Source organism: Saccharomyces paradoxus, chromosome XI (assembly GCF_002079055.1).
Source record: "Saccharomyces paradoxus chromosome XI, complete sequence".
NCBI lineage: Eukaryota > Fungi > Ascomycota > Saccharomycetes > Saccharomycetales > Saccharomycetaceae > Saccharomyces > Saccharomyces paradoxus.
Window position 1 is genome coordinate 292,501 of NC_047497.1, and position 26,723 is coordinate 319,223.

The 26,723-nt window shown below is 37.8% G+C and overlaps 13 protein-coding genes and 1 non-coding gene across 14 annotated transcripts; 11 read left to right on the top strand and 3 right to left on the bottom strand.

Annotated features, from left to right (window-relative positions):
* Positions 1-236: 236 nt before the first annotated feature.
* SRX1 (sulfiredoxin) lies at positions 237-620 on the top strand (the record flags this gene model as incomplete). Its single annotated transcript, XM_033911650.1, has 1 exon — positions 237-620. One exon carries the CDS (start codon positions 237-239, stop codon positions 618-620), a length of 384 nt encoding a protein of 127 aa, XP_033767541.1.
* Positions 621-1,075: 455 nt separating this feature from the next.
* MDH1 (malate dehydrogenase MDH1) lies at positions 1,076-2,080 on the top strand (the record flags this gene model as incomplete). The annotated part of the gene is made up of 1 exon (XM_033911651.1): positions 1,076-2,080. One exon carries the CDS (start codon positions 1,076-1,078, stop codon positions 2,078-2,080), a length of 1,005 nt encoding a protein of 334 aa, XP_033767542.1.
* A 364-nt stretch (positions 2,081-2,444) lies between these two features.
* Positions 2,445-2,795, top strand: HOT13 (Hot13p; the record flags this gene model as incomplete). The annotated part of the gene is made up of 1 exon (XM_033911652.1): positions 2,445-2,795. The coding sequence occupies one exon, from the start codon at positions 2,445-2,447 to the stop codon at positions 2,793-2,795; it is 351 nt and encodes a 116-aa protein (XP_033767543.1).
* A 135-nt stretch (positions 2,796-2,930) lies between these two features.
* Positions 2,931-4,235, bottom strand: RRP14 (ribosome biosynthesis protein RRP14; the record flags this gene model as incomplete). Its single annotated transcript, XM_033911653.1, has 1 exon — positions 2,931-4,235. The coding sequence occupies one exon, from the start codon at positions 4,233-4,235 to the stop codon at positions 2,931-2,933; it is 1,305 nt and encodes a 434-aa protein (XP_033767544.1).
* A 558-nt stretch (positions 4,236-4,793) lies between these two features.
* On the top strand, positions 4,794-6,365 carry TEF4 (translation elongation factor EF1B gamma; the record flags this gene model as incomplete). The annotated part of the gene is made up of 2 exons (XM_033911654.1): positions 4,794-4,998; positions 5,332-6,365. 2 exons carry the CDS (start codon positions 4,794-4,796, stop codon positions 6,363-6,365), a joined length of 1,239 nt encoding a protein of 412 aa, XP_033767545.1.
* A 562-nt stretch (positions 6,366-6,927) lies between these two features.
* Positions 6,928-8,106, top strand: VMA5 (H(+)-transporting V1 sector ATPase subunit C; the record flags this gene model as incomplete). The annotated part of the gene is made up of 1 exon (XM_033911655.1): positions 6,928-8,106. The coding sequence occupies one exon, from the start codon at positions 6,928-6,930 to the stop codon at positions 8,104-8,106; it is 1,179 nt and encodes a 392-aa protein (XP_033767546.1).
* Positions 8,107-8,496: 390 nt separating this feature from the next.
* Positions 8,497-10,467, top strand: SMY1 (Smy1p; the record flags this gene model as incomplete). The annotated part of the gene is made up of 1 exon (XM_033911656.1): positions 8,497-10,467. The coding sequence occupies one exon, from the start codon at positions 8,497-8,499 to the stop codon at positions 10,465-10,467; it is 1,971 nt and encodes a 656-aa protein (XP_033767547.1).
* A 270-nt stretch (positions 10,468-10,737) lies between these two features.
* On the top strand, positions 10,738-12,942 carry DHR2 (RNA helicase; the record flags this gene model as incomplete). The annotated part of the gene is made up of 1 exon (XM_033911657.1): positions 10,738-12,942. One exon carries the CDS (start codon positions 10,738-10,740, stop codon positions 12,940-12,942), a length of 2,205 nt encoding a protein of 734 aa, XP_033767548.1.
* Positions 12,943-13,217: 275 nt separating this feature from the next.
* On the top strand, positions 13,218-14,396 carry PSG1 (Psg1p; the record flags this gene model as incomplete). Its single annotated transcript, XM_033911658.1, has 1 exon — positions 13,218-14,396. The coding sequence occupies one exon, from the start codon at positions 13,218-13,220 to the stop codon at positions 14,394-14,396; it is 1,179 nt and encodes a 392-aa protein (XP_033767549.1).
* A 331-nt stretch (positions 14,397-14,727) lies between these two features.
* On the bottom strand, positions 14,728-16,068 carry AAN1 (Aan1p; the record flags this gene model as incomplete). Its single annotated transcript, XM_033911659.1, has 1 exon — positions 14,728-16,068. The coding sequence occupies one exon, from the start codon at positions 16,066-16,068 to the stop codon at positions 14,728-14,730; it is 1,341 nt and encodes a 446-aa protein (XP_033767550.1).
* A 302-nt stretch (positions 16,069-16,370) lies between these two features.
* On the bottom strand, positions 16,371-17,954 carry MUD2 (Mud2p; the record flags this gene model as incomplete). Its single annotated transcript, XM_033911660.1, has 1 exon — positions 16,371-17,954. The coding sequence occupies one exon, from the start codon at positions 17,952-17,954 to the stop codon at positions 16,371-16,373; it is 1,584 nt and encodes a 527-aa protein (XP_033767551.1).
* A 243-nt stretch (positions 17,955-18,197) lies between these two features.
* LHS1 (Hsp70 family chaperone LHS1) lies at positions 18,198-20,843 on the top strand (the record flags this gene model as incomplete). The annotated part of the gene is made up of 1 exon (XM_033911661.1): positions 18,198-20,843. One exon carries the CDS (start codon positions 18,198-18,200, stop codon positions 20,841-20,843), a length of 2,646 nt encoding a protein of 881 aa, XP_033767552.1.
* A 481-nt stretch (positions 20,844-21,324) lies between these two features.
* On the top strand, positions 21,325-23,658 carry STB6 (Stb6p; the record flags this gene model as incomplete). Its single annotated transcript, XM_033911662.1, has 1 exon — positions 21,325-23,658. One exon carries the CDS (start codon positions 21,325-21,327, stop codon positions 23,656-23,658), a length of 2,334 nt encoding a protein of 777 aa, XP_033767553.1.
* Positions 23,659-24,566: 908 nt separating this feature from the next.
* On the top strand, positions 24,567-24,672 carry SPAR_Ktrna8W. Its single transcript has one exon. It is a non-coding gene; the product is annotated as a tRNA-Trp (tRNA).
* Positions 24,673-26,723: the final 2,051 nt, after the last annotated feature.

Below are 26,723 nucleotides of genomic sequence, written 5' to 3' on the forward strand. Positions count from 1 at the left end.
TTCGAGGAAAACGGCCATTACCCGCCGTTACCCGCCGTTAGTCCCTTTTTTTCATTGGAGGCCAGCCCAGAACTAGCCGCTATTTTAGTCATTACCATAGCCATGTGTAAGGATGCGATGCAATGAATACAAAGAGGTGTCATATATAAACAACAACATCTACAACCGAACAGCTATACATTTTTTTGTTTACTGGAACAACTACAAAAAGAAAAATAAGTAAAGAAAAAAATAACATGTCACTACAAAGCAATAGTGTAAAACCAACAGAGATTCCTCTATCAGAAATCAGACGCCCCCTGGCGCCCGTATTAGATCCTCAGAAGATCGACGCGATGGTGGCCACAATGAAGGGGATTCCCACCGCTAGCAAGACGTGCTCGCTAGAACAGGCTGAGGCGGCTGCCTCAGCCAAAGAGCTGCCGCCCGTGGATGTGTTGGGCGTGCGAGCCCAGGGACAGACACTATATTATGCCTTCGGCGGCTGCCACCGTCTACAGGCATACGACCGCCGGGCCCGCGAAACGCAGAACGTCGCCTTCCCCGTGCGCTGCAGGGTGCTACCGGCCACCCCCCGCCAAATCCGCATGTACCTGGGCAGCAGTCTCGACATCGAATAATGATTAGGTTAATCCTACATAAGAGGTATAGATAAATAGTAATTTACTAATTCAAAATCCCTCAATTCAGTCAATTCCATATATTGCAAACAGCACAGGCGTTGCCGGTTTGTGCGACCCTCGGCGCCGGAAAGGTTACAAGGGACCTGGCGGTTGGGCCTTCCTACCACCTTCCCCCCCCCTTCTCGGCATTCGCTCGGCGCTCATTGGCTCAGTCACGCGCCAAGCAGAATTTCAGAAAAACCAAAAAAAAAGTTGCCATAATACAAAGGCGAATATCACAATATATATATAGCTTGCGCTTTGAAAAGAACTGTTAGTACGCATTGGGTGTTTGTACTGCGTTCTATCACTCAAGATACCGAATACGCATATACATATACAACATATATATACGTATACATCCACAGAAAGGAAAAAAAAAATTCAAAAAGAAAAGGAAAGAACCATACACAATGTTATCAAGAGTAGCTAAGCGTGCGTTTTCCTCCACAGTTGCCAACCCCTATAAAGTCACAGTTTTGGGCGCAGGCGGTGGTATTGGACAACCATTGTCCTTGCTTCTAAAGCTTAACCACAAAGTCACCGACTTGAGATTGTACGATTTGAAGGGCGCTAAAGGTGTTGCAACGGATTTGTCTCATATTCCAACAAACTCCGTCGTCAAGGGGTTTACTCCAGAAGAACCAGACGGATTGAGCAACGCTCTAAAAGGCACAGATATGGTCTTAATCCCTGCTGGTGTGCCTAGAAAGCCTGGTATGACACGTGACGACCTGTTCGCCATCAACGCAAGCATCGTTCGCGATTTGGCAGCAGCAGCAGCCGAATCTGCTCCTAATGCAGCCATCTTGGTCATTTCTAACCCAGTCAACTCTACTGTTCCAATTGTCGCCCAAGTCTTGAAGAACAAGGGTGTTTACAACCCAAAGAAGTTATTCGGTGTGACCACCCTGGACTCTATCAGAGCCGCCAGATTCATCTCTGAAGTGGAAAACACCGATCCAACTCAGGAAAGAGTTAACGTCATCGGTGGCCACTCTGGTATTACCATCATCCCCCTGATTTCCCAAACAAACCACAAGTTGATGTCTGACGACAAGAGACACGAATTGATTCATAGAATACAATTTGGTGGTGACGAAGTCGTCAAAGCCAAGAATGGTGCTGGCTCTGCCACGTTGTCAATGGCCCATGCTGGTGCTAAATTTGCCAACGCTGTCTTGTCCGGCTTCAAAGGCGAAAAAGACGTCATCGAACCTTCCTTTGTGGACTCTCCCTTATTCAAATCTGAAGGTATCGAATTCTTTGCATCTCCAGTCACTTTAGGCCCAGATGGTATAGAAAAGATTCACCCAATAGGCGAACTATCTTCAGAAGAAGAAGAAATGCTACAAAAATGTAAAGAAACTTTGAAGAAGAATATCGAAAAGGGTGTCAGCTTTGTTGCTAGTAAATAGACTGTTCAAGAACAAAACGAAATGAAAAAAATAGGAAAATAAAAAAAACAACAATAGAAGACTACTCTCCATGAGATCACGATATCTTTTTTATTTAATTCTTTATTATATTTAACCAATTGAAAGGAAGGAAACTACTAAACGAAAGAGAAAATATTCATGCTATTTGTTACTCCTACACCTTTTCTCCTCCCGCGAACCGGGAAAAACAAAAAAGATTCAATAGGCGCGCGCGGTGTGATGATTATGATGATGATGATGATGATGATGATGATGATTAACTGAACGATTCGATTTACAGGTTTCTTTACACATACATATATAATATAAACAATTACGTACAGCTTAAAATACGTGCATATAAATGATTGAAACAGCCATTTATGGCAAGACGGTGGATGACCAATCTCGGTGTGTCCACTGGCACCTCCCAAAGGATGTAATTGCCATCAAGTTTAAATGCTGTGATAGGTACTATGCGTGTTTTGAATGTCACCAGGAGCTGAATTCTCATCCAATAGAAAGATACGACCTCCGTGACGATGCAAATAAATACTTGATTATTTGCGGAGTTTGCCGTCACGAAATGACGTTCGCAGAGTACCATGACAACAACTCAAACCTTATTTGCCCCAGCTGCGCATCTCCTTTTAATCCAGGCTGTAAACTGCACTACCATTTGTATTTCCGGAACCCCCCCTCTGTTATGTGTTGAGCATTGTTCCATGAATGCATCTTACACTCTGTTGTTCTCTTCTTGTTGAGGAAAAATGCGATGATGTATATATATCTGTATATATATGTTCACATATATATATATATATATATATATCTATTATTGTTGTTATTATTATTTAGGTCCTCCTCTTTTATTACCTGTTTTCAATCTACCCTCAAATCCGGCTCTTTTTTTTGGTACAGCACTACCGACATATTTTCTTTTCATCTTTTCTTGCTTATTTCTCTTTTTACCCTTGTTGTCTTTCCTAATCCTCAGGTTCTCTTCTCTTCTCTTTTGTCTTTCTGATATCGTATCTTCTACAACCCTCTTACGTTCGCTCCATTCAATGGCGGACTTTCTCTTTTGAGCTTCCTTTCTCTTTATAGCCTTGCGAAGTAGTTTTTCGTCATCTCTTATCTTAATCCCTTCTGCTTGCAACATAGCCTTTTGCCATTTTTCTTTTTCCTTTAGCTTGATTTGTTCTAGTTCATCCTTAGCGTCCATCTTATTCTTCTTGGCTTCTAATAGCTTTAAATGTGATTTTACATCATTCTTAGCCGGACCTTTCGTTCTACCAGCTTTTCTTAACCTTTGTAGATCTGACGTGGCCTTCGCACCATCATCAAATATGATATTTTGAAAAATTACACCATCTGCGTTAATTTCTGAATCCTTCTTGGCCTTCTTGAATTTTTTCTTCGGATTGTTTTCTAAATCACTATCAACATCGTCCACATCGGAATCAGACCCATTTTCGTCCTGATCCTGATCCTGTTCGGTTTCCAGACGCTTTCTTTTCTTCAACTCTTCCTTGCGTTTTCTTTGAGCAAGAATAGCCTCCCTAGAACCTGGCGCTTTCCTTTTAGTCTTCATATCTGTGATTCTCGCTTGTAACTTAGAACGTAACGCCTCCAAGTTTTTCTTCCTTTGCAGTTTTTCTTCCTCTGTATTAGATTTCTTTTCAACACCCTTATCGGCTTCTGTAGTATCTTTCTTAGATTCTAATGGTATTTCGTTTCCTTCGTCATCGAAGATCACTTTAATATCTTCCTCCTCCTCCTCTTCTTCATCTGGTGCTATCATCATAGGACCATCTTGTACCGGCTTCAGGTCGGAGTCTCTTTCCCCTTTTACTATCGCTTTCTTTTGTTTTTGCATTTTCATTTGCTTGAATTTTTCACCAGGTAAAACCACTGGCTTGGCATCTTTCTCCTTCTTTTTCATAACTTCTAACGTACTAGACGTTTCGTCGTCACGTTGCTCTGGGTCTAGTTTCTTCAGTTTATCGTTTTTACTCTGTTCTTTGGTTTTCTTCTTGGCCTTCCATTGCTCTTGACTTTTTTCGTCATAATAGTACTTCGCAGGAATTAGAGCCAATAAACCATCAAAGGCACTTGAATTGGCACGGAGGCGCTCTTCCAGTGAATTACTCATCTCTATTCTCCTCTATCTTTTAATTCCCAGACTTTTCTTCACCACTTACTATAACCTTCGATCCTCACTTACTATTCATCTCTAGCTCATCTCATCTCTTTTATTGTACTTTCCTCTTTTCTTTACCGGAGATGACAATAAAAGAATTCATCTTAAAAAATTTTCAACTTGGTGTCTGGGTGAAAATTATTGATTCATATAATCCTAGTGGAATCACTCTAACTTACTTTAACGGTACACAAGCTCATTATATGCCTTTACCCCCATTACTTGCGTCAATTATGTTGGGAGTCCAATCCCATAATGGTGAAGAATAACCACTGTAGACGTAGCATCACGTTTAATAATAGCAGCCCTCATTTAATTTAATTCAGTATGTGACCGGCAGGGTGACGCGCTCTGTTGCTGACAAAATTGAAAAAAAAAATTTTCAGCAGCAGCTGGCAAAACTTTCTTTTCATATTTAATTCATCTATTCCCTCTTCAATTTTGTTCAAAACTAGAGTCCATCCTCATTACCACCTCAATTCTTTGATTTTGGCCCTCGATAGATTCAAGATGTCCCAAGGTACTTTATACATTAACAGATCTCCAAGAAACTTCACTGCCGAAGCTTTGATTTCTCACTTCAAATTAGATGTCAAGATCGCCGATCTCGAACAATCTAGCGAATTCGCCTCTTTGTTCCCATTAAAGCAAGCTCCAGCTTTCTTGGGTCCAAAGGGTTTAAAGCTAACTGAAGCTTTGGCTATTCAATTTTATTGTATGTTTCAATATTTTTCTTTTTAACATAAGTTGTTTTGTGCATTTCCCATCGTTTTTTTTTTGGCATCTTTTTTTTCTCGAAATATAATGATGAAAAAAATTTTTATCAAACAGTTATCCCTGTCTGAATGGGTAATAATAGGTAACCTCTCATATGTTGATATTTGTATTTCTGATATATTTCATAAAGAAAAATGGAAGATAAGTGCTGAAAAGAAACTAAAAAAGAAGCTACAAAGCATGTCCTGAATCATGAAGAAATATGAAGAATTGATTTACTAACAGTTCTTCGATTAATGGTTGTATAACCATCGAGATACTATCAATTTAGTGGCTAACCAAGTTGCTGATGAAAAAGAAAAGGCCCGCTTATTGGGTTCCGATGTTATTGAAAAATCTCAAGTTCTCAGATGGGCTTCTCTAGCGAATTCTGATGTCATGTATAACATTGCTCGTCCATTCCTTTCCTTCAAAGGTTTGATCCCATACAACAAGAAGGAAGTTGATGCTTGTTTTGTTAAAATTGACCACATCGCTGCTATCTTCGATGCCAGATTGAGAGACTACACTTTTGTTGCTACCGAAAACATTTCTCTAGGTGATCTTCACGCTGCTAGTTCTTGGGCTTTTGGTTTGGCCACTATTTTAGGTCCAGAATGGAGAGCTAAGCACCCCCATTTGATGAGATGGTTCAACACCGTTGCTGCTTCCCCAATCGTGAAGACTCCATTTGCCGAATTCAAATTGGCTGATAAGGCTTTAACCTACACTCCACCAAAGAAGCAAAAGGCTGAAAAACCAAAGGCCGAAAAGCCAAAGGCTGAAAAGAAGAAGGAGGAAGCTAAGCCAGCTGATGAGGCTGCTCCAGCTAAGAAGCCAAAGCACCCATTGGAAGCTTTAGGGAAGTCCACATTTGTCTTGGATGACTGGAAGAGAAAGTACTCCAACGACGACACTAGACCAGTTGCTTTGCCATGGTTCTGGGAACACTACAACCCAGAAGAATACTCCATCTGGAAGGTCGGTTACAAATACAACGACGAATTAACCTTGACTTTCATGTCCAACAACTTGGTCGGTGGTTTCTTCAACAGACTGTCTGCCTCTACCAAGTACATGTTCGGTTGTCTAGTTGTCTATGGTGAAAACAACAACAACGGTATTGTCGGTGCCGTCATGGTCAGAGGTCAAGATTTCGCTCCAGCTTTCGATGTCGCTCCAGATTGGGAATCTTACGAGTACACTAAGTTGGACCCAACCAAGGAAGAAGACAAGGAATTCGTAAACAACATGTGGGCTTGGGATAAGCCTGTTGTTGTCGATGGGGAAGCTAAGGAAATTGTTGATGGTAAGGTTTTGAAATAATTTCAATAACTCTTTATTTCCTCCATATTTTCTTCCCAAATATACATAACAGTCAAACGAAACGAATTTTCAGAAAAAAATCCTGGAGTCTACTTCATGATATTATACCCATACTTACGCGTGGTTTAATTTTATGTAACGATTAACGTTCATATAATCATTATATATATTGTAATAATCTCTCAATTGAGTCTAACATCCTTTGCGATTAACCTAAGAATATTTTGGGTAATCTTGATTCTCCTCCATCTATTTCATGTTTTAGTGGGACATTTTCCATTGTACTTTGCAACAATAGCGAAAATAACCATTTTCCGTAAAAAGAAGCATCAGTCATAAACGGCGCACGTTACCCGAACTGGAACGATTTTTATCTTAAGACTGGAAAACAATTTAGGATAGAACTGAAGATAGTGCAACACGTCTGGTGATAATATGCGTTTTCAAAGCAAGATTTGTCACGGTGCTTTAGAAACACAACAAAGGAGGTATATAGAAGTTGCAGTTGCTAGAGTTTGTTTTCGTACCTAATTCTAGACCAATTCTTTTTTTCTGAAAAAAAATGGCTACTGCGTTATATACTGCAAACGATTTCATATTAATCTCTTTGCCTCAAAATGCTCAACCTGTTACCGCCCCAGGCTCCAAAACTGATTCATGGTTTAATGAGACCTTAATCGGGGGTAGAGCATTTGTTTCTGATTTTAAAATCCCCGAATTCAAAATTGGGTCTTTAGACACATTGATAGTTGAATCGGAAGAGCTGTCTAAAGTGGATAACCAAATTGGGGCTTCCATTGGCAAAATCATTGAAATTCTTCAAGGCCTCAGCGAGACCAGCACCAATGCTTATAGGACTTTACCTATCAATAACATGCCAGTTCCTGAATATTTGGAAAATTTTCAATGGCAAACCAGAAAATTTAAGTTAGATAAGTCTATCAAAGATTTGATAACATTGATTTCTAATGAGTCTTCTCAATTAGATGCTGACGTCAGAGCAACTTATGCAAATTACAACAGCGCTAAAACTAACTTGGCTGCTGCTGAAAGAAAGAAGACAGGTGACCTTTCCGTCAGATCGTTGCATGATATTGTCAAGCCCGAAGACTTCGTCCTTAATTCCGAACACTTAACTACCGTCCTTGTAGCAGTTCCCAAAAGTTTGAAATCTGATTTCGAAAAATCGTACGAAACTTTGTCTAAGAACGTTGTACCAGCATCTGCCAGTGTAATTGCTGAAGATGCTGAGTATGTGCTATTCAATGTTCATTTGTTCAAGAAAAACGTTCAAGAATTCACAACAGCTGCCAGAGAAAAGAAATTTATTCCTCGTGAATTTAACTACTCAGAGGAATTAATTGATCAATTGAAGAAAGAACATGACTCTGCTGCTAGTTTAGAACAATCCTTGCGCGTCCAATTAGTAAGATTGGCCAAGACAGCTTATGTCGATGTCTTTATAAATTGGTTCCACATTAAGGCCTTGAGAGTTTACGTGGAATCTGTGTTGCGTTATGGGTTGCCACCTCATTTTAACATCAAGATCATAGCTGTCCCACCAAAGAATCTCTCTAAGTGCAAATCGGAACTAATCGATGCTTTTGGATTTCTTGGTGGTAATGCCTTCATGAAGGATAAAAAAGGGAAAATTAACAAGCAAGATACTTCCCTTCATCAATATGCTTCTCTTGTTGACACAGAGTATGAACCATTTGTGATGTATATAATCAATTTATAATCGATTTATAATACTAACTTAGATTAATATATATTTCTGTTTTTTTTTATAATTTTCCATTTTTTATTTATAAAGAAAATACACTATAAGTTGGAATATTTGTATAGTGTAAGAGCATAAATCGATAAATTGTGACTTTGATGAACGATTGGACACTTTTTAATTTTGTCGTTGAGTTCCAATCCTTCCTTACTCATTGTTAACAAGGAAAAAGGTGAAGTTAAAAAAAAAATAGAAATTTAAAAAAAAAAATTAAAAAAAGAAAAAATAAAAATAGAAAAATTGGCACGGAAATCTACAGGATTTAGCACCAACAGGGGATTTACTAAGCATTACAGGTCAACTTTAAACTGGAAAGTTTTTTGTTCAAGGTAAGTGCAGATTCGTCAAATGCACTGGAATATAATTTCGAAAGAGCAGAATGCCTCTTCTGTATCATTACCAACTCTAGATAACAGTGAACCCTGTCACATCGAAGTTATCCTCAGGGCAATACCCGAAAAGGGATTACAAAATAATGAGTCGACCTTCAAAATAGACCCATACGACAATACTGTGTTGTTTCGCACAAATGGGCCGTTACATGACACAACCGGGGTGACCCACTCAACATTTCAATTCGATAAGGTATTCGATGCCAATGCCACACAGGAAGATGTTAAAGAATATCTTGTACATCCAGTAATAAATGACGTTTTGAGTGGTTATAATGGTACCGTAATAACATATGGGCCAAGTTTCAGTGGGAAATCGTATTCCCTTATTGGATCAAAAGAGAGCGAAGGAATTTTACCGAATATATGCAAAGCCTTATTCGAAACGTTGGAAAAAAATGCAGAAACGAAGGGAGATAACTACAGCGTAAGTGTTTTGGCATTCGAAATATATATGGAGAAAACCTATGATTTATTGATACCGCTACCGCAAAGAAAACCATTAAAGCTCCACCGTTCTTCAAGTAAAATGGACTTGGAGATCAAAGATATTTGTCCGGCACATATCGGGTCGTATGAAGACTTAAGAAGCTACATTCAAGCGGTCCAAGACGCCGACAATAGGATGGGATGTAGCGGCAAGACAGAGAGATCAAAATCACACCTAGTTTTTCAATTACACGTAGAACAGAGAAATAGAAAGGATGATATATTAAAAAATAGTTCCCTATATTTGGTTGATTTGCACGGGTCAGAGAAGTTCGATAAAAGAACTGAAAATACCTTATCACAAGATGCGTTGAAAAAATTGAACCAATCCATTGAAGTATTAAAAAACACTGTGCGATCATTGTCAGTAAAAGACCGGGATTCAGCATATAGTGCAAAAGCATCGCATAGTTCCGCTTACCGTGACTCGCAGTTAACAGAAGTATTAAAAGATTCCCTTGGGGGAAATAGGAAAACAAAAGTGATATTGACATGCTTTTTAAGTAATGTTCCAACTACCCTATCAACACTAGAATTTGGTGACAGTGTTAGACAGATCAATAACAAGGTCGCAGATAACACCACAGGTTTAAATTTGAAAAAGAAAATGGACCTGTTTATTCAGGACATGAAAATTAAGGACGATAATTACCTTGCCCAAATCAACATATTAAAAGCTGAAATAGACTCTTTAAAGAATCTTCGCAGTGAACCCATTTACGAAGATGACGCGAAAACGATGTTAGAAAATAGCAAGAAAGAAAATAGCAAACTAAAGCTTCAATTGGACAGTATTACACAATTATTGAGTAGTTCAACCAATGAAAATCCTAACAACCGTATTGACGAAGAAGTTGCTGAAATACTAACAAAAAGATGTGAACAGATTGCTCAGCTTGAGTTATCATTTGATCGACAAATGAATATCAACTCCAAGTTGCAGCAAGAGCTAGAATACAAAAATTCCAAAGAGGAAGCCTTAGAGTCTATGAACGTTAGGCTACTAGAGCAAATCCAGCTTCAGGAAAGAGAGATTCAAGAACTTCTAACTTCTAACGCTATCTTAAAGGGCGAACTGGAAACTAACGTTAAGCTTACTGAAACACGCAGTGAGAGAATAAAATCTTTGGAAAGTTCTGTCAAAGAGCTTTCTATTAATAAATCTACGATCTCATCTCCTAGAAGAGGTTCAATTAGTTCATCGTCGGGTAATACCATGTTGCATATCGAGGAGGGTTCTGAAGTATCTAATAGTCCTTGGTCAGCTAATACTTCCTCAAAACCTATAGGATGGGGTGTAAGAAAGGTTTCTTCTAGTAGTATTGCAACCACGGGATCTCAGGAGTCTTTTGTATCGAGACCGTTTAAGAAGGGATTAAATCTCCATTCCATAAAAGTCACTTCAAGTACTCCGAAAAGCCCCGCTTCTGGAAGCTGACTATAATTGAGTTCAATAACCGTGTGATACAATTATGTAGTACCTTTGTAATTATAATCATGATGATAACGCTAATAATCTACCTATTATGTTGATGCAAAGGTGTACTTTTCTGCGACCCTTCTTCTTCGGCGGCTATTCGTTCACAATGACTTTGAAAAATGAAAAAAATTGAAAATAAAAAATTTCTGCTCGATGAGATGAGATGAGTTATAATATATACGTAAGATTTCGTCAGGAAGAGGTTCTAAAAATCTATGGGCATTACTCATGGCAGCTAATACCAATATCAGCACTGGATCAAAGTATGTTTCTAAAAAACCAAAAGTTAGAAAGAATGTACATCCATTCACGAGTAATACACGGACTAAGAGGGCCAGTAAAGTCATAAAATTTAATGATTCAGACGAGGGCGATCATGTTTCAGAACAACTTTTGAAGGAAAGAAATACCGTTTCTTATAAATCGTTGAAAAGTCGGGCAAATGATTTACTTAAAATGAGAGAAACACTTCCAGTTTATCAACATAAAAGTGAAATAATGTCATACATTGAAAGCAATCCTGTTACCGTGCTTATTGGTGAAACAGGTTCTGGAAAATCAACCCAAATTCCACAATTCATATTAGAGCAATTATACGATACAAAGAAGCATGGAACGATTGCTGTGACTCAACCTCGTCGTGTCGCAGCTATCAATTTGGCTACACGTGTTGCTCAAGAACATGGTTGTAAATTGGGTGACCAAGTAGGTTATTCTGTTAGATTTGACAATACAACTACTACAAGAACAAGACTTAAGTATCTGACCGACGGTATGTTACTTAGGGAACTTATGATGAATAGTGACCTCCGGGAATACAGCGTCATCATCATCGATGAAGCGCATGAAAGAACTGTGCTAACAGATTTGATATTGGGGTTCTTGAAATCCCTAATGCAAGGACCAAGGCAAGATTTGAGAATAATCGTTATGTCCGCAACATTGCAAGCCGAAAAATTTAGTGAGTTCTTCAACAATGCTCCAATTTTGTTTGTAGAAGGAAGAAAATTTGACGTCAAACAATATTACTTGAAGGCACCAACGGACGATATAGTAGACGCCGTCATCAGGTGCTGTATACAAATAAATCAAGGTGAAGAACTAGGAGATATCTTATGTTTTTTGCCAGGTCAAGAAGAGATTGACAAGGCGGTGACTATAATGGAGAAAATTGCTAAATATGTTTCAGATGAGACGCCAGTACCATTAATAGTCCCTTATCCTTTATATGCTGCACTTCCTCCAGTTCAGCAAGCCTTGGTTTTTGCACCAATAAAGGGTTTCAAGAGGAAAGTTGTCTTCAGTACGAATATTGCAGAAACATCTGTTACCATATCCGGTGTTAAGTTTGTCGTCGATTCAGGTCTTCGAAAAGTCAAAGTTTGGAGACATCAGCTGGGATTAGCGACTTTACTTACCGTACCCATTTCTCAGGCAAGTGCTATGCAGAGAAGTGGTCGTGCTGGTAGAGAAAGTGAAGGCAAAAGTTTCAGGCTTTATTGTGAATCTGATTATATGAAACTGCCGAAGCAAAGTGAACCTGAGATAGCCAGGAGTGACGTCACATCTCCTGTGCTAATGCTGAAGAGATATGGTGTTGATGATCTACTAAATTGGACCTGGTTTGAAAACCCTGGTAAAGAGGCTATAGTCATGGGCCTTCAGGAACTTTATGAATTGGGTGCCCTTGACACTCGTGGAAAAATAACAAAACGGGGTCAGCAAATGGCTCTGTTACCGTTACAACCGCATTTAAGTAGTGTCTTAATTAAAGCCAGTGAAATTGGCTGCTTGAGCCAAGTCATTGATATTGTTTCCTGCCTCAGCGTAGAAAATTTATTATTAAATCCATCACCGGAGGAAAGAGACGAGGTGAACGAGCGTCGTTTGTCCTTATGCAACGCTGGTAAAAGGTATGGTGACCTCATTATGCTGAAAGAGCTTTTTGATATTTATTTCTACGAACTGGGGAAAAGTCAAGATGCAAGTTCTGAAAGAAATGACTGGTGCAAAGGGTTGTGCATTTCAATACGTGGGTTTAAAAATGTGATTCGCGTCAGAGATCAGTTAAGAGTTTATTGTAAACGTCTGTTCTCTTCAACAAGTGAAGAAAGTGAAGTCAAAAAGATTGGTGAAGATGGTGAGGTAATTTCAAAGATATTGAAGTGTTTCTTAACTGGGTTTATCAAAAATACAGCTATAGGGATGCCAGACAGGTCTTATAGAACTGTTTCCACCGGAGAACCGATAAGCGTTCATCCGTCATCTATGCTATTTATGAACAAAAGCTCTCCCGGTATAATGTACACAGAATATGTCTTTACTACGAAGGGGTATGCCAGAAATGTTAGTAGAATCGAACTCTCATGGCTGCAAGAAGTTGTCACTAATGCAACCGCCGTGGCAAAGCAAAAAATTTCTGATTCAAAATAGGCCACACATTCTTACTATATATATATACGATAACTACCTTTCGAATTGTATTTTGGCTTTTTTCGTGAAATTATCTCGGGAAAAGGGCGAAATTGCGATTTTGCCGTTGCCATTTGGGAAGAAATAAAAGATCAGGAAAAAAAAGAGAAAAGAAGTGGGCATATTCCTCCCAGTAAACCGTTGTCTCCTCTTGAAAACGAAGAAATTATTTGAGCAACAGGTTAAAACAAGATAGTCGCAACTAATTCTGTGGGGTCTGAAAGAATTGCGAAACAATGAGATTTCATGATAGTATACTAATCTTCTTTTTTTTGGCATCGCTTTACCAACATGTTTATGGTGCAAGACAGGTCGTTCGTCCAAAGGAGAAAATGACTACTTCAGAAGAAGTTAAACCTTGGCTACGTACCATCTATGGAACCTCAAAGGAATTAGTCACTCCAACGGTTATTGCTGGTGTTACTTTTTCGGCGAAACCAGAAGAAACACCAAATCCGTTGAAGCCTTGGGTGTCTTTAGAGCATGATGGTAGGCCAAAGACTATTAAACCAGAAATCAAGAAGGGTCAAACTAAAAAGGGAAGACCTGATTATAAAACCTACTTTAAGACGGCAGTAACCCACACATATTCTTATGAAGATTTGAAAGCCCACAACATGGACCCTAATCAAAAACATGTAGAGGAGGAGTATATCGATGAAGATGACACGTACGTCTCCTTAAATCCTGTTGTTAGATGTACTCCTGATCTTTACTTCAATAAAGGTCTAGCAAAGGATATCCGCAGTGAACCATTTTGTACCCCTTATGAGAATTCTAGATGGAAGGTTGACCATACTTACTTCGTTAGTTGGTATACAAGATTTTTTGAAGATGTTAATTCCGGCGAAGTCGCTGATCAGGTTCGTGTTCATCTGTCCTATGTCAAGGAAAACCCAAGAGAGAAGGGCAATTACAAAAGAGATCTTCCTGGAACTTTTTTCTCATCTGAATGGATTGATAATCTCAACGGCCTAATGGCAATTGAAGTCGATGAAGATTGGTTGCAAAACGAATTTGAGCGTAGGATAGTTGTATCAGTTCAGCCAAAATATATACCAGATGAAGATTTCAATCCACTACAGTATGGTGTTTTGTTACATATCACTAAGGGTTCAAGAGTGTTTAAGCCCACTAAGGAGCAACTGGCTTTAGATGATGCAGGTATAACAAACGACCAGTGGTACTATGTTGCACTATCTATTCCCACTGTCGTAGTGATATTTTTTGTCTTCATGTACTTTTTCTTATACGTTAACGGAAAAAACAGAGATTTCACAGATGTTACCAGAAAAGCTTTAAACAAGAAACGCCGTGTTTTAGGTAAGTTTTCGGAGATGAAGAAATTCAAAAACATGAAAAATCATAAGTACACGGAGCTGCCATCTTATAAGAAAACAAGTAAACAAAATTAGATTCCCTCCTAGTATGCATTCTCCTTTTTCTCGAGGGCAATTATCTTCCGTTAAACTAGAACAAAAACACTGCTGACAAGCTTATTTTTTTATTATTTAATTTATCTTAACTCGATTTTGTATAAGTACAGAAGTCCATATACTTATTTTTTACTCTCTCCGATAGTACATAAATTAAAATTGAAATTAAAATAGGAGCATACCACCCAATACTGACATACATGAATAATGTGCACAACGGTTTTGATATCTGATAAGTACAGAAGTGCGTTGAATATCTTCTAGGTCAAAAAGTACGTTGCATCTTGCTTTTTCCCCTCTAAATTTTCTTTTATATCCATTTCTGTCTCGCAGCGACTTCACATATTTTTTCCAGTGTAATCACTCTTGGATCAGGCTTAAAATGATGTTCCGCCACATTATCATCTCCTTCTACATTCTTGTTAAGTAGGCTGTCTTCATCGTCCTCGCTGTTATCCACATTGTCATCATCCTCGTCATCATCTCCGCCGACATCTTCAATGTAGTAGAAAAAGGGTTCCAACACCAACATAATTTTCCAGAAGTTGTTCGTGCCACAATTGGCAAACAACACATCCACAAGTGCAGGTAGGTACTCTAGTTCAATGTACTCCTCTGCGCAACAGACAAACTCATCTAATTCGTAATCTTGTTCGTCAGCAGATAATGTGGAATACATTTCTGATAATAAGGTCAATTCTTTACTGATTGTCTTTGGAATATCTTCTCGAGCTTGCCATAACAGCTTTTGTGCTCTTTCCAGTCTTTCTTGGCTAACGACATCATCTTTGCTCTCTTTTTCGCTTTTCTCACTTTTGACATTTTCAGATTCTTGTAGAGAAGGCAAAAACCCGTTCTTTTCACTTTTAACCATAAGTTCATTATACTCGTTATAGAGGGAAATAATTTTCATCATAGGTTTGTATAATTGCTGACAGACTTTCATCTCTGAATAAGGCACAATGACCTTTTCCAAATAATGGTTGATCAATCCTTCCATGAAGTTTGCCCAAATAGACGAAAAAACGTAATCCTCATCGTAAGTCGATTCCGTAAAATCTTGGTTGATGTTATGCTGTATGATCTGTTCTGTCAAAGTTGGAAAAAGGTTTTTATGGGTTTTTACCATTTCATCCTTCAAAGTATTAAATTCAGCTCTATCTCCGCCTTTAGCAGAATTTTCCAAACCATCATCCGATGAAGACGATTCTGAGTTCTTATCACCTTCTGTTTTATCCAGCCAGTATTCCGGACCACCTTTTTCAGACAAAGTGACCAACAAAAGAAAGAGTTTTACTTTAACCCACGGGTTTAACGAGTTTACATAAGCATCCGTGATTTTGCTAACATCGACATCTATTTTTCTGTGGATGCACTTGATAAACTTTTCGATGTAATGTGACTTCTTCAATCCATATTTTTCATTAAGGTATCCAACCGAGGTGATCACGTCGTAATTCGTATTCTCCAAGTTCGTATGCTTCAAAAAGTTAAACATCGACTTTCGTCTATTCCCGTAATGTCTCCCATTCTTCTTCTTTCTTCTAATCTTCTTCTCTTTTGAAGTGCTCAATTTAAGACATCTTTTACAGGTACAGTCCTTTGATGATGGCTCGTTGGCCGCTTGCTTGGGTAATAAATCTTTAGCCATCTTGTTTGACCCGCTATAGTAATCTTGATTTATAACGTTAATTTTCCCTACAAACGCAAAGGAAAACGATCAAGGCAAGCTATAATGATGATTATTTTTCTCGTATAACAATAAATAGTATGAATTCTTAATTTTTTCCAGATCGCAAGTTAGTAGTCGATCTGCCAGCTTTCGTTATATTTCAAAAAAGCAATTGCACAAAAAAGTCACCGAAAACGAGGACTTTTTCACTGCGTTCAAGATTAGATCTATATAATGAATACTAAATTCTCTAACTAATTTTGCCCTACAGAACACATGATTTATGAGAGTAAAGTTACTTCCAACATGTCAAAGTCATCCTCGTCTATATAAGTGCATAGAACGGTGCGATCGTTGAATTGCGTACCCGGCAGTTCCTCCATCGCGTGTTTTGCCGCCTCCAAAGTCTTGAATTTAACATAAATATTACCGGCTCCGGAAGCCAGGTTTTCAAAATTAAGTCTGTAATCGACCCCAGGTTGGCATATTTTAATCGTGTCTATTCCCGTAATACTATACTTTAATGTTTCTTTAATTTCTGTGATAAAGGTCTCATCTTTTAAATCCAATGGATCAAGGCAATTCAAGAGCAACAAAACTCTCGATTCAACACGAACAGATTGGGTAACAAGATTTGGTAGGCTTTGAAACGTAATCCATGAAGTAACTTGTGATGTCTTGCCATCATTTGGTTTGAACCACTTATATGGTTTTAATTTATCAAGAACATCCTGAGTGACCACCTCAAACAATATCAGAGCACATTTTGTGAATTCGAAATCTTTCCCAGTATTATTTGCACTGGATGAACTTTTGTAAAAGAGTGGCTTAGCAGTACCCTTTTTCACGTTAAACGATGAAAGAAACTCTTCCATTTTACCTTCTCCACCTTCACCCATATTTTCCGACTCTTCTAAAGCAATCACTGTACCTCGGCAAAATCCGACCAAATGGTCAAGCTGTTGAATATAATCATTAGGCCTTCCCCATTTCAAATCGGTAGTACCAAGCTTCATGCTAAAGAATGATCGGCAGGCCAAAACCATAGTACTACAAATTTGGGAACTAAACTCAACAATAATATGGTCCGGCCTCCCTTCACCAATAAAATAGTTTGCAATTTTAAAGTCCTCCGCATTACTTTCAGTTTCCTGAAGGCCTAAAACAAAATTTTCAAGCAAATCTTTCAAGTTGGCTACAATTTTGGGGTTGCTGCTATGAGATAAGCCCGAAATTACAAGCCTTGAATTTGCCTTGGATGAGGCCATGTTATAGTAAGCCGGAGAATCAAATGATGAACCCGGGTACATTACATTTTGAGAATTATAGTTCATATCGTGTTTATTGGTTTGCAACTGCCTTTTATCACGGTCACCATTGAAATTAGAAGCCTCGTTTTTCCTTTGGTAATTGGAATGATCATAGTTTCCATTTCCATTCCTTCCTCTTCTATCCGACCTCTCATTTCTTCCTCTTCTTTCATCCCTTTGCCTGCCATAAGAATTGTTGCTCCATTGAGGTCCCGCGGTATGACTATTGAACCTATTTTCTCTATTATATGATCTTCCCGATGCATCTCTATAACCTCGACGATAAGGACCTGCCCTTGTTTGTTCATAGGTTGTCCGATTCGCGCTCATAGTAGTTGATGATGATATTCCTCTAATATGGGAATGTGGGGCATCTCTACTTTTGGGTGCTTTCGGAAGCTCACTGTCATTTTTTTGCCTCTTAACGTGTGCGTCCATAACTGCATTATCCGTGATGTGTCTTTTGTTCTCAATCGGCACAAGATCCCTGTCTGATTTTCCTATAGACTCCATAATTTTGGATCTCAGATCCTCCAGTCTCTTTTCGTCAGCCATTTCTGCGTGCTTGTTCTCTGTGTCAAACTGCGCTCTCCTCTAGTTCTTCTCCATATGAACGTATACGGTTTGATTTCTCTCATCTCGAATTTTTTTCAGGACTCGTTAATTAGGCGCGCGCCTCAATAAATACTATCGAACACGCTGTTATAAAAGTGGTTCATTCTCCAAAGTAATCTTAATTAAATTGCTTCTATAGCACTTCAGTATTTCTTTGCACTGCATATAGGTACGCATAATACCATGCGAAACATTTTAAGGCTTTTATTTTTTACTGCTTTTATTGCTATAGGGTCTCTAGCAGCCGTTTTAGGTGTTGATTACGGTCAACAAAATATCAAGGCCATTGTAGTTTCACCGCAAGCTCCATTAGAACTTGTGCTCACTCCAGAAGCAAAACGGAAAGAAATTTCTGGTCTTTCAATAAAGAGATTACCAGGTTATGGTAAGAATGATCCAAATGGAATTGAAAGAATCTACGGTTCCGCTGTTGGCAGTCTGGCAACAAGGTTTCCTCAAAACACATTGTTGCATTTGAAACCATTACTTGGGAAATCACTAGAAGATGAAACAACTGTAACTTTGTATTCGAAACAACATCCTGGTTTAAAAATGGTATCAACAAATAGAAGTACTATTGCATTTATGGTTGATAATGTGGAGTATCCGTTGGAAGAGTTAGTGGCAATGAATATCCAAGAGATTGCTAGTAGAGCCGATTCACTGTTGAAAGATAGAGACGCAAGAACCGAGGACTTTGTAGACAAGATAAGCCTTACAATCCCTGACTTTTTTGACCAACATCAAAGGAAAGCACTTCTAGATGCCAGTTCAATAACCGCAGGAATCAAAGAGACATATCTAGTTAGCGAAGGAATGTCTGTTGCAGTTAACTTCGTGCTAAAGCAGCGCCAATTTCCACCAGGTGAATTACAGCACTATATTGTGTATGACATGGGAAGTGGCTCTACTAAGGCCTCAATGTTTTCTATATTGCAGCCGGAGGACATTACTCAGCCCGTTACAATAGAATTTGAGGGATACGGGTATAATCCACATCTAGGTGGTGCAAAATTTACTATGGATATTGGCAGCTTGATCGAGAATAAGTTTTTGGAAACTCAACCAACTATAAGAACTGATGAATTGCATGCTAATCCCAAGGCCTTAGCAAAAATCAACCAGGCAGCAGAAAAGGCAAAATTAATATTAAGTGCTAATTCTGAGGCAACTATTAATATAGAATCATTGATCAACGACATTGATTTCCGCACTTCTATCACTAGACAGGAATTCGAAGATTTTATTGCAGACTCGTTACTGGAGATTGTAAAACCCATAAATGACGCTCTGACAAAACAATTTGGTGGTAACAAAACAAATTTACCTGAAATAAATGGAGTCATTTTGGCGGGCGGCTCTTCCCGTATTCCTATTGTGCAGGATCAGTTAATCAAACTCGTATCCGAAGAGAAAGTGTTAAAAAATGTTAATGCTGACGAATCAGCTGTGAATGGTGTTATTATGAGAGGTATCAAACTATCAAACTCATTTAAGACTAAGCCATTAAATGTTGTTGATCGCTCTATAAATACTTATGCATTCAAATTATCAAATGAATCTGAAATGTACGATGTGTTTACCAGAGGAAGTGCTTATCCAAACAGAACATCTATTTTGACTAATGCAACTGATTCAATTCCTAGAGATTTTACCATTGATTTATTTGAGAATGATAAACTGTTCGAAACTATCACAGTAGATCCAGGAGCTGTAAAAAGCTCATATTCTTCCGATAAGTGCTCTTCTGGAGTGGCGTATAACATCACTCTTGATTTGTCTAGTGATAGGTTATTCTCAGTTCAAGAGGTTAGCTGCGTTTGCCAAAGTGAAAATGAAGCAGGTAGCTCCAAGCAAACTAAAAACAAAGGCAGTCGCTTGGCTTTTAGTTCTGAAGATGTTGAGATCAAAAGACTTTCTCCTTCAGAACGTTTCCGTTTGCATGAGCATATCAATTTGCTCGATAAACAGGATAAGGAAAGATTTCAATTCCAGGAAAATTTGAACGTCCTTGAAAGTAATTTGTATGATGCCAGAAACTTGCTAATGGATGATGAAGTTATGCAAAATGGACCAAAATCCCAAGTAGAAGAGTTATCGGAAATGGTTAAGGTCTATTTAGATTGGCTCGAAGATGCATCCTTCAATACTGACCCTGAAGATATAGTTAGCAGAATTAGAGAGATTGGAATATTAAAAAAGAAAATTGAGCTTTACATGAATTCGTCAAAGGAACCTTTGAACTCTCAACAATTTAAAGGAATGCTTGAAGAAGGGCGTAGACTACTACAGTCTATAGAAACCCACAAGAAGACCGTTGAAGAATTTTTAAGTCAATTTGAAGCCGAATTTGCAGACACCATAGATAATGTTAGAGAAGAATTTCAAAAAACTAAACAACCAGCGTATGTGTCTAAGGCGTTATCTACATGGGAGGAGACCCTAACCTCTTTCAAAAGTGCAATTAGCGAAGTTGAGAAACTCCTGGCAAAAAATCTCTTTGGCGAAGACCTTCGTGAGCAGTTATTTGAAATCAAATTAAAGTTTGATATGTATCGTACGAAACTAGAGGAAAAACTACGTCTTATCAAAAGCGGTGATGAAAGTCGCTTAAATGAAATAAAGAAGTTACATTTAAGAAAGTTCCGCTTGCAAAAGAGAAAGGAAGAAAAACTGAAAAGAAAGCTTGAACAGGAACAAAACAGGGGCAAGAATGAAACAGAATCGATAGTAAATAACTCCGCCGACGATAGAACCACTCTTCTAAATGATAAGACGACCGAGTCGAATCTAAGCTCAAAGGAAGAAATTTTGCATGATGAATTATAGAAGAATCTTTATAATCTATAGCATTAGATTTATTCTCTGATACCAATTTCAGATACCTACATGAATTTAACCACTTGTTATTTTCTTTTTTCACAGAGATAATTGTGAATACTAAATACTGCCTTTCTTGTATGCGGGAAGGACTATGTGATCTCCGGAACAAAATGTTGTTCCTATCTTGTTACCCGATTGTCTATTGTTTGATGGTGGGGCATTTTCGAGAGATGGCTTATTTAAGTATAAGACAGATAATGATGCATAGAACAGTGGATATGCGTATTACACTCGTAAAATAATAGTACCATTGAAACAATTCCAGAAAGTTTAAAAAAAAACATATAAATATAAAAGAAAAAAAAAAGGAAGAATTTCGAGGCTGCTACGAAAACCTGAAGTAATAATAAACGTGGAAAGTTTGTAATATCCATAAGAGAAAGGACGTACTGGTTGCTGCAAAGGTAAGTAAGTTATTATTTGTTCGATGCTGGAAACTAACACTTTTGCTTCGGAGAAAACGCAACCGGAAGCCTCAAATCAGAAAGAGAGCCGCTTGTCTCCTTTAGCCAGCTTCATTTTTCCGGACTTCAGGGCATTGTTCAACATAGGATTCAATTTATATTCTAATCTAAACTACAAAGAGGTAGATATCAACGGATTTGAAATTTACATTGTTGAACAATGGGCAGCCCAGAGAAAAATATCAACTCTAATCACTTCATATACGGGCAACTTACAGGATACTATTTCTGCGGTGGAGGTTGCTCTTCCAGAAGATCCTGAGGAATGGCCGTGTTGTTTGAAGAAATACCATGAAGAACTGTTGAAGTTTTCCAGTCCAAAAAAGACAGTTAAAGGAACTTTGTTTGTTACGAACCTTTCTTCTTTCAAATCTACGTTAAACTTACTGCATGTGGAGTGTGGTAATCTAAAGAAAATCTGGAAAAACTTTAAAACGAACTACGACTTGAAGAGGTTACATTGCGGCGGGCGTTCAGCTCAGTTGTTGAAAAAGACGCCCAGTGCCTCAATAGCGAAGTTTGCACAGTTGTACAAATTTCCGAACTCAGCATTTTCTCATGAAATAACATCGGATTTCCAACAAAACCTTCTTCAGAATGACAACAGTTCTATAAGTAGCGTAGAAAATATTGCTGTTAACCATTGCCCTGTGGTCGAATTAACCACTCTGATACAAATATCACTCAGTTATTTTGCACTGTTTGAATACAAGAAGGAGAGAGATGGCCTGCTATGCAATGGAACGAAGCAATCTCTTGAAAAATGGTGGGAAATATATGGCAAACGATACCACGGCATCGATAAGCCGAAGAACGAAACAATCCTTGGTCCAACTACAGTGGCATCACTACTTAGTCTCGTATTGACTTGCTACTTCAAATTGATGGTAGAAGATTGCATGTCGGCAAAAGATCCATTTGATGAAGAAGAGTTTTATTCTGGTCTTTATGCATTCCAAAAAAAATACGGATTATCCAAAAACAATAGACAGACCTCCTTAGACGAACGAACAGTCGATAAATTATTTGAAGTATCTTCCAAGACTTCAAACAAAGATATTTTCAAATTTAAAAAGGTTGTGAAGTCAACTGTTCAAGATATGACTGGGAAAGGAAACTTTATGCACCTATCCAATGAGATATTAACAACCGATTTAGATACCCTAGTAAAGAATATACACGGTGGATCCCTTGGTAAGCTCTGGAAAGGAAGAAATGCTTCAAGGAAGGAAACGAGTATGGTCTGGGAAAGAAAGACCTTTTTAAGTTTCAAATTTGAACGTGGTGATCCATCTTTGCAATTAGACAATAATGAGCTATTTTATGGTACAATTGTACCAAATGAGCCATTAGCGACACCCAACAAGGAAGGCGATGACACGCAATCCTCGAAGAGAAATAGTATATATGATACTGCTAATGGTTCAAAATCATCGTTATCTATCTCATCAATGTTCTGTAATTATGATGAAACCCGCTACAAAAGTACTAGCAACCTTAATAGGACTTATAAGGGGGAATATTTTCGGCGTAATTCGATCCCCTTCTGTAACGATGGTATACATGATACTAAAAAAATATCCGCGGACCTTAACAAGATAGAAGGAATGTATCGCTGCAACTCATATTCTGAGGTACAAAATGCAATAGAACTCTGGAATTTGCCGTTCGACTCATCAGTCATCAGATTAGCAAGAGATTTGCTTAAAGTACAGAGTCTAATGTCAGTCCAACGTCAGCTTGATGAAATACGTGACGGATATTTGGGAAAAAATTCACAAAGATCATACCAGAAAGATTTGAGGTTCCGACAAAGCTTAAACAAATTGCAGGAAATGTGTGAGAAATGTAAGAGAGGTTCTAACGAATTTCACTGGGAATATAGTAACGTGCAAAACAAGCAGCAAATTTTGGAGAGTGAGAAAAAGGATATGACATCACTTTCTTCAAAACTAAAGTATAATGTTCGTATCCTGGATAGACGTGTAAGAGATGTTGAGACCAGCGTAGATCATTTTGATCGCAAGTTAGAGGATGTTAGAAAGAAGCTTCTAGAGCAAAATAATAGTAAACAGATATCTATGGCCTTAGAAAGTCCTTGCAATAAATTTGAATTTGACAGTTTTATGGACTCTATGGTGCAGTCTGAACAGACTAAATATGAAGGGCTGTGTTTTAAAATTCTAGACAAGAGAAGTCTTCGAAAACTTAAAAAGGAATTCTGGAAATGGAGCACTTGGACATTTGATACCTTCTTATACAAAAATAGACCTAATAAGGAGAAAGAGGTACTATAAGAGTTTCCTCACTCTGGGACTGCCGTAGCTGATCTATTAGATTGGCTGACGCATGAGATGCACTAATTTAGAGAGTCATATACTTATAGATATTATAAAGATTCATAATTGTAAAAATTTTGCCATTCGGGGATGTACAATCAATATTGTTAGAATAGTGAGTTATTATCCTTCATAACTAATCAAGGAGTGGTCATATGAAGTAATCAGACCCAATAATTCATTCATATTTTAGGATGGAGAATGATATGTGACAACGTGATAATGTGGCGTAGTAAAATTAAAGGTCTATTACTTGAATGATTAACTTGACATTTGCATATAAAAATATGAGTCGTTACATTCAAACCGTAAATGGTCTCATCGTTATTAGATTGGTCATAATGAATATGACCAATCGGCGTGTGTTTTATATACCTCTCTTATTGAGAATTGGGGGAATAGTTAGATAATGGTTGGAATTCCAATGTTTTTAAAGCCTATAATATTAGGTATACAGAATACATTATAAGTTCTCCTCGAGGATATAGGAATCCACAAAAGGGAATCGATAGTTCTACATAATAATAATACTATATCTTCTTTCCTTTTATATGTTGTCACTCATTTTCCTATTACATTACCAATCCTTGCGTTTCAGTTTCCACCAAATTTGGTGACTGTTTCTCAATCTTTATGTTATCTTCTTACACCGCATGTGATAATATACTACTAAATAGATGATATTAAAAATTTATTCCAACACTTATATAGTATAAGAAGGTCCATACGTTTTTTATTCCTCATTAATACTATTATTAACCTCTAATTATCAACAAATTGTTTTATGTTGCTCCTATAATATAGCCATCACTGTTTTCCTGCTCCAGCAGGACTAGTATCGATTTAATTCTTCACTATTTCAAGATGAAGCGGTGGCTCAATGGTAGAGCTTTCGACTCCAATTAAATCTTGGAAATTCCACGGAATAAGATTGCAATCGAAGGGTTGCAGGTTCAATTCCTGTCCGTTTCATTTTTTCTTGTCTATTCAGTGCTAATTATATACATATCGATTATGCTCTTTCTCTGAAAATGATGCTTTGATTGACATGATAATTCCTGTTAGAAAAATTATCTTGCCTTTGCCGTATAGTTAAATACTTTATTTTTTAACTCCCTTATTTCTAGTTTAAGTCTGGGTATTTCAATTTCCGCGACATATTGCTACCGCCTTTTACATATTTCGAACGGCTTACATAAGTATATACTTATCTTGACAAATTACAGCCAGTTAGTTAACTTCAAAGTTGAATCACAGAGGGGTGTGAAGATCCAAATTACATGCGAATTTAGAGTCCTAACATAATGTGACTGTTTCGATTCTTAGAATGTTTGCTAAGCTACCGTGACGTGATACTAACATCTTATGGACTGACTCCAATTTTATTGTAATATTACTGAAAATTTAAACGAATGCTCCAATGTCATTATATTACGTAGTTTCCTATGACATTATGATATAAGCGTGGATAATCCCTAGGATCGTGAATTACTTCTACTGCCAAAACACAAATTATAACATACGACAAAGGTTACACAGTTTTGTATTACATCTCACATACTAATTTAAATCCTTGGGGGTTAATCGTAGTAACGTAGTAAATAGTACGGTTGTTTATAAGGCTAACATCACCATATTATGTGACAGGTTATTTCTAGCAAGGTAAAAGCATTGTTCTGGTTTTTCAAAGGTAAGTAAATTTTTGATTTCCAATTGTCACAACATACAATATTGATTTGCGTTATCTCCCGCCTCTTGCTAATCATTATAAATAGCATCAACCATGTCAATTAAACACGATATATAGAGATTAAGCAGATCTAATGATCACCTAGCAACTTTCTCCACCGGTTGACGAGGCCATGCACATTTTTAACTGTGGATTATGGCAATCCAAAATGTACCGTGCATTTCCCCCCTTTAATCCTGTATCCAATACTAAATTCCTGATTTCAATCGACCTACACATTACTGAGCGTTAAGAAGCACCTAATTATTCGGTGAAAAAGAGAAACAGCCCGCAAAGTCATTAAAAATCACGAAGTGGCATAATAATCTGTTATCCCTCTTTTTCGATAGCGCACGTAACAGTGATTCAAATATTTTTCTTTACCAAATGAAATGATTTAATAGTAGCCTTAAAATAACACTTTCGAACCTCTGGCATTTCCGTGCCGGTTTTTTTTTTGGCAGGCCTGTATAAAAGTACAGCTTACTTTATATTAGACCCCTGTTTAATTGAATTTGTCCTCCAAAGAACTAGCTATTCAAAAAATAGAAAAATGCAATTCTATGGGTAATGCCTCGTGTTTTCTTATCTGATAAAAATACAACATGTCGCTTGTAGAACACTAAACCTTCTCAAAACAATTTTATTGTGGAGTAACAAATGCAATCAGAAGGGCCGTTTGAGTAGAATATATAGTCTTTGATCCCGGGATAATGTAGATTGACAAGACGACTCGTTAAGACGCTATAACCACTTACTGTCCGCTATATTCACAAGGATTAATTTCTGAAGAGGGCGGTAAAAAGGCCACAAAGTTCTTGAAAGCAATCAAGAAGACTAAGAACTATGTTTTGGGGGTGCTCTGTCTGGGCTGAACGGAAGTTTTTGATTTCAAGTCCCTAAAACAGGGTTTTTGGGTCATTGAATAGACAATATCGAAGACAATACCGTTAACCTCTTCAAAACTTTATACATTATCTATGGAGGTCTGAAGTTATTTGCTAGGATAAGAAACTGCTCACCCGAAAATTTTGCATCTAACTACACTAAAGAACATTTGTTTTGATCAGACTCGCTTGGGTTTTATATCTTGTAGAAGCTCAAAGGTTGTCGGATTTATCACCAAGAAAAGTAGAAAAGAGGACACCACAGAAATATTGGTTTCTCAGGTTAAATAAAGGACAACGTTTTACTATTAGGCCGGTTGAGCTTATTTCTTCCCATCTCTTCGGACATTCTATTCCTATCTGGTGTGTATATGATATATTGACGGACTCCTGATATTGCTTGTTTT